This window comes from Monodelphis domestica, chromosome 1, assembly GCF_027887165.1.
Source record: "Monodelphis domestica isolate mMonDom1 chromosome 1, mMonDom1.pri, whole genome shotgun sequence".
NCBI classification, from domain to species: Eukaryota; Metazoa; Chordata; class Mammalia; order Didelphimorphia; family Didelphidae; genus Monodelphis; species Monodelphis domestica.
The window spans coordinates 50,949,889-50,962,111 of NC_077227.1; the positions used below are offsets into that span (position 1 = coordinate 50,949,889).

General features: G+C 40.8%; 1 protein-coding gene across 1 annotated transcript in view; it reads right to left on the reverse strand.

Annotated features, from left to right (window-relative positions):
* PTPN9 (protein tyrosine phosphatase non-receptor type 9) overlaps positions 1-12,223 on the reverse strand; it is a 78,435-nt gene that overhangs the window by 36,271 nt on the left and 29,941 nt on the right. Inside the window, exons 4-6 of the mRNA XM_056799155.1 lie at positions 12,015-12,139; positions 5,437-5,542; positions 283-393 (exon numbers count right to left, since the gene is read on the reverse strand). Of these exons, the coding sequence (XP_056655133.1) occupies positions 283-393; positions 5,437-5,542; positions 12,015-12,139 (342 nt within the window). The remainder of the gene's footprint in view (positions 1-282; positions 394-5,436; positions 5,543-12,014; positions 12,140-12,223) is intronic.

The following is a 12,223-nucleotide window of genomic DNA, read 5'->3' on the forward strand; positions in this document are numbered from 1 at the left end:
TGTGTTTAAGAATAGGATGTATTAGACCTAGAGAGAAATGGATTAAATAGCTACCAGAGACTGAAAATAGTTTCCCATTTCCTTTATCATTTCTGTTCAATTAAATGATGTTCATTAGATTTGACTCAACATCCAAGGAGGACACAAAATTAAGTGAAAAGCTAGGGCAAGAGACTTTACCTACTTAATCACCCTCTCTCATTCCCCCAGACTTTCCTTTCCTTAGATCTTCAGCTAAAGGGCTCCAACTTCCCACACAGGCAGTCAGCCCTCCTTACTTACCCTTTCACGGACTTTGTCCTTCAACAGGATACTGATGATGGAGTAGGGCACTCGGAACCACATGGGAGCCCCTACAATCAACACCTTCTTTAGCCGAGCTGGGAAGGCTCCCTATGGGTAGCACATACATGAAACATGTGGAAATACAAGTCACTCCAATGAACTGGTAAAATAAGTTGGAGGTTTGAACACTCTAAGCCCAGATTCTGGTTTCTAGCTCCACTCTGGGTTCTTACTCAATAATCATCAAGAAAGCAGACAAGCAAGCATTTATTATGCACCTGTTGTATGCTGGACACTGTGCTAGGCACTGAGAATATGAAGATAAAGTGAAACAGTCTATATCTTCAAAGAACTTCACTTATAAAAGGGCAGACAAATCAATATTGATACATGTATCAGTACATACAGGGTACATGTAAAGAGGATACCAAATAACCTTCAAGAAGGTAGCTCTGGTGGTTGTCCTTTGTACTTAAAGAGGACCAAAATGATAGCCCAATATCAGAGTAAATGGACGGTGTTTGACTGTGGCTGATCAGAGCAACATGAGCTCCAAAGGCAATGCTACAGATTGAGCACAAGTAGCCATATGAAGAAGGCTCTCCCAGTTAGGGAGATGGGGAAGGGTCTCATACAGAAAAAAAGGATCGAGTTGAGTCTTCAAGGAAACCAGAGGAAAGGGGTGGTAGGTTTTTGGCCACAGAGAGCAGCCAGAACAAAGGTAGAGTGATGACTGATGAAATGTCCCACATGGACTAGACCACAGGTAGAGAAGGATCAAGCAAAAAGAGGCTGACATGGCAGGATGTGGCCAGATTATGAAGAGTCGCCAAAAAGAGGATTTTTATATTGAATCCTAAAAGCAAAAGGGAACCACTAGCTGATTTGTGATTTAGGAAAACATCAGCAGCATGTGGAGGATGGAGTGGAACATGAGAAAGACTTGAAGCAGGAAAGCCAATAGGGAGATTATATAGCACTGGACCAAGTAACATGACCTAGACTATGGCCAGAAAAAGGGTCAGGTGTGAGGGACATCAGAGAGAAAGAATAGAAAAGATCTGGCAGAGATTAGCTATGTGGGGTTCATGAGAAGGACAAATTGAGGATGACCCTGGGGTTTCTGACTTAGGTGACCAGAAGGAAAGTGACATCCATCACAGTAATAGAGAAGACAAGAAGGATGATAAGTTTGTGGGAGAAAGATGAGAAATTTTGAGGCTGAGATGTAGATAGGAGTCACTGATGGAGAGATAATAACTGAAGCCAGGCAGTTGATGAGGTTGCCAAGTGAGAGCGAATGGAGGGAAAAGACAAGATGCCTCAGGACAGAGCTTTAGGGGTCCCCCACAGTTAGTGAACAGGACTTTCCAGCTTAGATTTCACTAGTACAAGAAAGAAAGGACCTGGAAAGGAATTAGAAATTGGTTTATTTTAAAGAATTAATTTTACCTTCCTTCTGCCTAGTTTCCTTGCTTCTAGGAATAGGAAAAAAGAATCAAACAGTTGTTACAAGAAATTCAAGGTTTCTAGGTAGTTTATTGATCAAAGCATGTTCTGATGTTTTTCATCAGCAGTTCTCCAACCAGCAAAATAAACGAATTTGTGCCTTCAAAGATTTCTCTGTTCATTAACTATTTTCTTTATTTCTCTTATAGTAGGTTTAAAACTGAAGTTAGAACTAGTGTGGCTAACATTGGTCACTGAATCTCAAAACATTTTTTTCCTTTAAAAACTGAAATTTAAAAAAACTCCTTTACAATGTTAGACTTTTAATATCTGTAACAATGAATGTGACAATGAATATCCACTTGAACAATTTAAAAAACATGTGCTAGGTTGTGGGGGACACCAAAATGGAAAACAACATAACCCCTGGACAAGAGGGCTTGATAATCTAATTGAAGGGTGGAGGGCAGCTGCTATTAAATATACACAAATAAATAAGTGTGCTTAGACAGGCAGGATGTGATGAGACAAAGGAGAGGTCTAGAAGGACTGCAGGAGGAGAACATGGCCTTGACCAGCTGGTGGGGAGTTGGGAGGGAAGAAGGTCACGGACAAGGTGGAAGCCAAATGAGTGTTTAAACTAGTGCATCTTCCATAGACACCAAGATGGATGAGGTCAGCATGGAGTGGGGGAAAGGGAGTGGTCCAGCCTGGCTAGAATACGAAGTATGGGATGAAGGACAACCTTGAGAAAACTGAATGAAATGAAGACATAGATGGGGCTTAAAGAACACTTCTGGGTCTTTATTCATCCCTTCCTTTCTTTCTTGGCCTCTTGAATGCCTTCCTATCCTTAAAACCCACTCAAATATCATTTCTATCTTAATCCCTGAATCCCAAACAATTCTTTCTCCTTATACTTCACACAGCTCTCTAACACATTTAATATATTCATTCCCTCTCCTCTCCACACCCTCCCCTATAATATATGCTTTAAAAGTACTTGATGTTGTTATTAGAGCCAGACAGGAGAGCGCCTTAACTCTCAGACTAGGATATATGTTATCCTCTAAATCAGTGGTCTCCAGAATCCACAGGTGGCAGGGCTCCAAGGGTATGTCATCAGCCAACCAGAGGATGGGAAGATGGATCACATCCCACTCTCCTTGCAGCAGCCAATCCAGAGTCTTGTGGCCAACACAGCTACACCTTCTCTGCCCCTTTCATCCCCCTGCATGTAGCCTCCCTCTCCTCACCCCTACCTTGCTTTACAAGGCAGTTATAATCCAATGACCTGAAAAGTGGACCCATCTGGCCCTTTCTCTCCATTCATATAGCCACCACCATAGTTCAAGCCCTTCTCTTGATTCTAGCCTGATCTATTGTAAGTCTCCTAAGTGGTTGAGAACACACAGGGACAAAACATCAGGAGAATAACAAGGCAAGGGATTCAAGGACAGGCGTTGTTTAAATGATCTACAAAGGAGTCAAGAACATGGGTGGAGAGAAATGAAGCCAGAACAAGACTTGGGAGACGAGGGAGAGGTGGACAGATCAGGAATTCTGAAGAAAGCAAAGAGAAGGAAGAGAGAGAGAGCTGTGCAGGCAACTATGAGAAGAGAGAAGAATTCTGGATCTCAGGCACTTCAGGCCACAACACAGTGGGCACAAGTGGTTGAAAAGGTGGGGCAATAAATATAACAATATTTGGGGGGCAGTACAAAATGACAAACAGGAAAAATTCCAAGAAACGCAGGAAGTCTTGTAAGAATCGATCAATATGAAGTAAGTAGAACCAGAAGAACCATCTACACAATGCTTACAATAATATAAATGAACACACTACTAAGGAAAACTCAGTAAAGCTTTTTTTAAAGCTCATTATCTTCTGACTTAGAATTGATACAGAAGCAGAAGAGCAATAAGTGCTAGGCAATTGGGGTTAAATGACTTGTCCAGGATCACCCAGTTAGAAAGTGTCTGAGGCTATATTTGAATCCAGGACCTCCTGACTCCAGCCTGAGCCCCTTGACTGCCCCTTCTGAGTCAGTCTTTGTCCTAGAGAAGAAATAAATATGCCACCTTCCTCTCAGCAGAAAGGGGAAAGGATTATTACAAGCTTTCACAGTGTCAATTAGTTGTGATCAACCTTTCTTTGTCACAAAAGAGATTCTCTGTAGAGAGCTGGACGGGCACTATAGTTGGAAATGACAATCCAATACATGGAAAAGGCATCAATAGAACTTTTTTACCCAAAGAAAAGAGCTTAGCGCAGTGTCTGGCTCATAGCAGGTGGTTAATAAATGCTTGTCTCCTTCCATCATATGCTGCCTCTACATTTTCCACAGAGGGTCGACAGTTTATCATGTTTTCCTAGTTCTATTTAGTTCTATTTCTCTTCCCTTAAAATCAACTTCTCTTGGCATTATTACTTGGTATTATCTAACCTCCCTCAAATCTGATTCAGCTAGAGGTATAAAGATGCTTCCCTGCCACCCCCTCCCCAATTTTCCATTCTCAGGTCCTCTTCAGGGGAGATCCTGATCCCAAGAGAAACTCCATGGTTTTGATATTATGTGCTAAAAATCACAATAGTTTAAATCGAACAGGGGATCGAGGGAGTGATCTATATATTGCATTTCTTCATGGCTACCCTAACAAAAGCCTTGACTCAGAAAATATAATGGTTTTTTCACTAAGGAGAAATTCCATTTTGAATTTAATAAATATTTATTGAGTGTCTACTAGGTGGAAGATTCTATGAGAGATAGGAAAGAAAAGTCAATTCACCTGTTCCCTTAAAGCAAGGACTACAGAACTATGCTTAATTCTTTTAAAAGCTACCCATGTAAAGAAAGTCATAATCCATTGGGCCAATTTTATCTAGCTCACTTTTTTTTTTTTAAACTCGTATCTTCTGTATTAGAGTCAATACGAAGGATTGGTCCCAAGACAGAAGTATGGTAAGGGCTAAGCAATGGGGGTTAAGTGACTTGCCCAGGGCCACACAGCTAGGAAGTGTCTGAGGCCAAATTTGAACCCAGAACCTCCTGTCTCTGGGCTTAATCCATTGAACTACTTAGCTGCCCCCAAATGGCTTACTTTTAATAACACTTGAATATTTTATTGCTTCTATGTGGTAGCGATTGTAATAATGAAGATTATATCGTGTTTTAGAAAGAAAATGAAAAATCTGAGAGATTCACTACTGAAAATTTGAAAGTCTGCCTTTGTTCATTTAGAAATATAAACTTTTAGGTGCTGATCCCAAAGTAAAAAAAAAAACAAACAACTCCATATCTTTATGATATTATGCACTAAAAAATTATAATAGTTTAAATCAAACAGAAATCTGGAGCTACAAGTATACAAATGGCACGTGCATGTAATTTTTTTCTTTCCCAACAACAGAGAATTTCGGTGTTAACAAGATATATAAAGCTGAAAATGAGAAAAGCATATTTCAAATGTATCACCTCAAATGTATGTATTTCAAGCAAATCTAGTTTAAATACTCAACTTTCCTATGAAATCTTAAACTTGCATCTTTTTGTGGGGACAAAAGGGCAGTCATCTTGTTCATCTCTTCCCCTACATCCATCTACTTAGTCCTAAAAGAAGGAATATGCACCCCATTCTTTGGTAATCCATAACAAAAGGGTGGAGACCAGAGCCTGCCTGAATGCTAAAAGAGTTCCTTACCTTCAGGAGGTTTAGGACTTTCTTGCCGAGGTCTAGCTCGAAGTTGTTATAATTGGAACCCCCCATGTCGTAGATAAACACTAATCCATTCCTTTGAGTTTCAAAACTGTAAGCCAACAAACAAACAAAACAGTTTATGAGTGAGAAGAAGGATGGGGCAAAGCAAAGACACACATAAAGATGTGTGCTCAAAGATGGAAGACTAAAGAGCTATCCCCAAGCAGGGTGACCACTTGTTGGGGATCTTGTAGAAGGGATTCCTGATCAGCTTCAGGTTCAACTGGACCAAAGTATGCGATAGATCTTGAGCCAAAATGAACATTTTCTTACAGAAGATTATCACCATGAGATTTACCTTTGGAATACACTGTCATTGTGAGCTCAAATCTACCAAGCAGCCTCTTGAGAGCACTGAATCATATTTAAAATGTAGGCACGAGGTCCTGATTTTGCACATGATCAGTGGCCATGGGATGTCAAGCGATGGCCAAGGCCACCTGAGCAGGGAGCATCAGAGAAAGGGTCTTGACCCCAGAGCTCTTGTTCCGAGCCAATGCCCTCATTACTGGACATGACAAGGCACCCAGGTCAAGTTTGGAAAGGGAGCCCATCATCCTGACAGCTAGGGGGCCACATGAAAGGACTTTTCATTTGTATGATGCAAGTCTAGATGACTAACTTTAAAACAGAAAGCTAGGGCTTCCTCCTGATCACACAGGCTTTTCTAATATCAAAAGGGAAAGGGGGCCAGTAAACTAACTTACTATAGACCGCACACTAAAGTAGTTAAGAAATGGTAGAGGCATGGGAAAGGAACACATATTGGGAGAACACTAACTAGTATAATCCTTTGGTCCCTCCTGTCCACGAGGTCTTGATTGTCCAACCCAATCAGGTTGATACTGATCTGGATCCAATCTTCTGCACCCCTGAGCCAAATCAAGAATTCTACCCTCCAAAGGAAAGCAGAAAAAGCACTAGCCTGGAAACTTATTCCTCCTATTCCATAAGTATCTATGATACAAGTTTTTCCTTTTTAAAAAAAATACACACACACATGCATGCATGCATGCAATACGTCAGAGAGACCAAAATTATTTGGGGGAACTTTCACAGAGTTCTTAGGAAGTCTAACTGAATCTGGGGGCTTTCCATCTTTCTATAAGCTCACAGAATCCCCTGTTCAAGGGAACTGGAATCTTCTTTTCCATGCAACATCCTGGAATACAACAAGGGGATGAAAACACACTCAAGGCTGAGAATAAAACAAAATGTGTAAAAATGAGGCTGGGATTTATACTGCTCACACTAAATACCCTAGACCCCACATAGCTGAGCTTTATTGAGAAACTTTAAATAAATATAAATACAAAAAAATTTTACTCTTTCCATGGAAATGTTCAACATTCCCAACAAAATAAACCATGGTCTCTAGGATATTTCTGACTTCTGTTCTCTTAATTATGAGGCACGGACTGAGTAATAACAAGATAATCCTTCTCACTTATCATTCATTTATTCATTTATTTATTCACTCACTCATCTAACCTACTGAGCTTTTCCTAACCTTACAGCACTAGTGTGGACATTGAGAACAATACAAAGAACTATATAAAATATGGAAGCTTGTTACTCTGTTGGGGAGACTAGGCATACCGAAATAAAAAGTTAAATAACATTGCAAAAAAAATGGTATGACCAATTGAATGGTATCTGATTGTAGGTACTTTAGGAGTTCAAGGAGAGCTTCATGGAGATAGTTAAATCTGAACTAGATCTTGAAGGGAATGTAGGATTTGGATATAAAGAGAAAAGAGGAACCGTAAAGCGAAGGCACTGAAATAAAAATGTTTGTGACCTTTTTGGGGGCAGCAGGGCACAAGTCACTCAGGATAGACTTAAATGGGCCATGAGGTGTTAAAGGTAAACTGGGCAAACCAAAGTCAAATGATAGAAGTCCGTGAATCCCAGGCAAAGGAGTATTAATTTTAACCTCTAGACAATGGGCAGTCTTTGAAGTCAATATTGTGTATTGGTTCCAAGGCAGAAGAGTGGTAAGGGCTAGGCAATTGGAGGTAAGTGACTTGCACAGAATCACACAGCTAGGAAGTATCTAACACCAGATCTCAACTCAGGACCTCCTGTCTCGAGGCCTGGCTCCCAATCCACTGAGCCACGTAGCTGGTAATGGGCAGCCATTTAAGGTTTTAAAGCAGGGAAATGACATAATGAAAAGAACATTTTAAAACAATAAATAGGGTACAGGGAGAAAGCATGAGACCTGAGAAATCTGGTTGGGGGCTTTTTGTCCCATCTTTACACATGATTATCTATCTGGGAGATTTGGTGTAAGTCACTTTGGCTTCTCTGAACCTTAGGTACCTAACTGACCTATAATTTTCATGATTCTATAAAAATTAATGAAGTCATTAATACCCATCTGGAAATGAAGTTTTGAGCCATTACACAAAGGATCTCCAACCCTCTGTGACAAGGAACTGTCATAAAATTCTCCAGTGTGCCTATGGGAAGAAGGCAAAATGCCATTTCTTCAAGAGAAGTGTGGAGCTGAAGCTCTTCCTATGAAATAAACACATTTTGAGAGCCTTCCTAGAAACCACTGATGGGGAGGAAGATCCTGGCCATTCCAGACCCCTGCTTTGAGAAGAAAGTGAATCCCATGCCAACCCATGAGTGAGTTTTCAGGGGGGAATATGGTGCTTGCCATCCAAATGTGTATCAATTAGAGACAAGCCATGAAAATCACAGACAGGAAAGAAATAAGCCCTTACTATGCATCTCCTATGAGCCAGGAATGTGCTAAGCCCTTGTCAATTTAACCCTCACAACAACTCTGGTGGGTAGGGGATGTTGTTATCCTAATTTTACAGTTGAGGAAACTAAGACCCAGAAAGAAGAATAAGAAGAGCCAATTTACAAAGAGCTTTCCTCATAGCTGGGCTCTCACATGGACACAGAATCATTCCCCAAACAACTTTGTGAGGTTTGGCAAATGAGCTTGGGAGGTGAATCAACTTGTTCAATGTCACAAGCCTGTAATGATCCATGCATCCAGAGCATGGGAGAAATTCAACAAAACTAACAGCTATTCCTTCAAAGAAAGAACTTCAGTCTCCCTCATGTCTCTAGTCACTTGTCCCCATCCCTCTAGAGAAACTGGCTTCTCCAAGGTCAACAATGTCTTCCCAATGGCTGGACAATAGCCACATCCCATCCTCCTCCACCTCCAGCTTGGTAATACCAGAGACACCTTCCTCCCTTGACTTCAGCACTGCTACTCTTTTCTGGTTTGCTAGAATAACTTTTGACTCTCTTCTCATTCTTTAAATGTTTTTTATGTGATCTCCCTTGATGATCTTTTCTTTAAGCAGCCTTGAGTGGATCTCTATGCCCAGTCTTTTATCCTCTCTTCTTACTTTCATATCCTCATTTCCAAATGACTAAATATACCACTAACACTTCAAATTCAGCACATGCCAAACCAAAGTAGCCATCTGATAAATGCCGTAAACCTGTTCTTCCTTGGATTTCCCCATTTGTACCAATGACAACCATTTCTCTGGTTACCCAGACCCTAGCCCCCAGGGTCATGTGCTCTTTCTCTTTCAATTCACTCCCCATATGCAGTGTCACTAACACCTATCAATTCTAGTCATCCCCTTGTCTTTGGCATCCAATCCCACTGCCATCACCCTGGTTCAGGTTCTCATTAGTTCTCCTCTGGGGCAATAGAATAGCCTCTTAAATGGTCCATTTGTCTCCAGTTTTTCCATGTACCAATTCAGATTTCTAGAATAACTTTCCTAAAAAACAGCTCAGATCATACTATCCCTCAAAAACCTTTCAATGGTACACACTATCTACTAACTAAATCAACTCCCAGCTCAATTCCTCCTACCTGAAATAATATTCTTATAACCATCAAAACACAATCCATTCTTCAAGGTTCTACTCAAACAACAACTCTTCCATCAAATCTTCACTTCTTTCTTCCTGCCCTAACTCCTCCAAAAAGTGATTTGATTTTTCCCACCTCTGAATGTCTGTAGAATTTTATTTGTACCTCTCTAATAGAAGTTATTTCACTGTGTGTGGGTGAAAAAGGCCATGGGTATCTTCTTGAATGTATACTTTAAGTTCCTTATTAATCTGTGTACTCATAAGAGTGACTCACAGACAGAATGTACTAAAGGGAAGTACTTCTGGGTGCTCTTAATTATAGTAATCACACAAATGTATATTCAAGACTTTATACAAGCATGTGCAGACACATGGTATTTCCATCTCTTTTCCCCAACTATTAGGAACTCCTTCATATCAATAAATGGGCCATTTTTATTTCCAGTGCCCAAAACAGTGTTTTATCAGGGATGGGGATCTAATGTTTAGCTGAATGGAATTTTTAAGAAATAGTCTTAAGAGTTAAGCACCAGAAATTAAAAGACCTAGAACTTTTATCATCATAATTTAATGAATGGGGCGTGGAACTTGCTAACAAGAATGACAAAAAATCTTAAGTAGCTGAAAAAATCTTGGACCAGGAGCTCAAGAGACCTGTCTCCCCACACCAATTCAATCACTGATGCATGATGAATCTTCAACTAGGTTACATTGTCCCAGTCTGGGCCTCAAAATGCTATTATGAAGTTCAAATGAGATCAGAAAGCACTATGGAAAAAAATTTAAGTATTATAAAATGCTAGGTAATATTGGATAATTGAATTGAATTGAATAATGAATAATATTGACATTATTCAACCAATGGGGACATTTGACTTTCTGTGAGTAAAAGCAGAGTATTTACCCATGGTTAAGTAGCCACGGTGATGCCTGTCCATGAAAGAGAAAGGGTGAATGGTACGGAGGGCTGTCCAAGGTACATAATGGGCAGAATCATCTGTATAAAGGAGGCAGGATGATGAGAAACCAACACATGTGTGTCTAATTCCCCTGTATTTGAGAGGCTAAGGGGAACCAGGAAATTATCTAGGGGAGAATTTCTTCCCCTAAGGTTTGTGAACTTGGTTTTTTTGGTTTGCTTTTCTGTCATTCTGATAACTGTATTTCAACATAATTAGTATTCTTTGTATACTGTGTATTTTGCTCTGTGGTTTAAAAAACATGATTCTGAGAAGGGGCCCATAGGCTTCCTTCCCCAGGCTGCCTTGCCAAGGGGCCCAGAACACAAGAAAGGTTTGAAGAACTCCTGATCCAGGACAACTCTTAGATGAAGGAACTGAGGCTCAGAAGGAACCTATCTAAGGTGACCCTGATTTCTAGGGACTGAGCTGGAACTAAAACCCTAGCCCCCTTCTGACCTAAGACACTAGCTATTATGTGACCAGCTGATGGTTAGAACCATGAGCCCTTTCACAGAACCTAGAAAACAAAGACCAAATACTACCCACATCAGTGGGGTTACTTAAGTTTTGAGCACCTTGGAAGGCAGACTGTACCATGTCTTACCTTTATTTGTAACCCTCACAGTTCCTAGTACAAGCCTGGGCAGATGGAATAAAATCCTCTAAGTGTTGGAAGGGACCTCTAAAGCCAACTGGTCCAACTCACACATGAGCAGGTATCTTCTGTATAAGAACTCTGAAGTCTCCAGGGCTGGGAACTCCCAGCTTCCCCAACAGGACTGTTCACTTTGGACAGCTCTAGGGATTAGGAAGTCTTTCCTTAAGTTGAGCTAAAATCTGTTTCTCTATAGCTTCACTCCATTGCTCAGAGGTCTGATTTTCACTGTCAGACAGAACAAGTTTGGCAACACTCTCACAGGCGAGCCAGCTGTTAGGATATCTGACAATAGCTAAGGTATTCCCTTCAAATTTTCCTTTGACAAATCCTCAGGCGACATGGTGGTGAGTCACCCTTCCCCTTCCTCCTGGCCAGCCTCCTAGGTTTTTCTTAAAATGTGCTTAGAATTGAAGTCAATAGTCCTGAAGTACTGTGCCCAGGAAAAAACATGGTAAGTCTACAAGGTCCTTGGGTCCAGACACAATCCTTCCATTACTGCATCTCAAATTAAATTCACTTTTTTTTAAACCCTTGCCTTCCATTTTAGAATCAATAGTATGACTTGGTTCCAAGGCAGAAGAGCACTAAAGGATAGGCAAGGAGGGTTAAGTGACTTGTCCAGGGTCATATAGCTAGAAAATGTCTGAGATAAGGTTTGAACCCAGGACCTCCCAACTCTTAATCCACTGAGGCACCAAGCTTCCCCCTGCATTCACTTTTGTGGCTGACTCATCACATTACTGACTCTTGCTTATTTTTCAGTTCTCAGAGACATCTTCCCTGCCCCACCCTGAACTCTTTCGCACAAACTAATGCTTAGTTAGCTCTCTCCCATTCTGTACCTGTACAAGTGATCATTATTAACCTAACTATAGGATTTTACATTTACCCTAACTAAATAATATACAAGGTTTAGCCCACCGATCCATTCTAGGTACACTGCAGTTGCTAGTACAGACTATAAAAGGGAATTAAATTAAGGACATGCCAAGGATTAGCAGTAGTCAGCAGATATGGACTGATTCTCAAGAACTCACCTATCCATTGCTCTGTCCAGCAGGTAAAACAGAGCCTGGAGTACCACATGTTGGGAGGATTTGTGAGGATGATGTAACTTAGCAGTGAAGAGGGCAATGGAAGCTCCAGAGGGATCCCGTGTGTTCTAGGAAGAAAAGGAGAAGGAATGCGAAGGAATCAAGGTAGGGCAACACAAAAGTCCTTCTGAGGGTTCATTCTGCAGAGATTC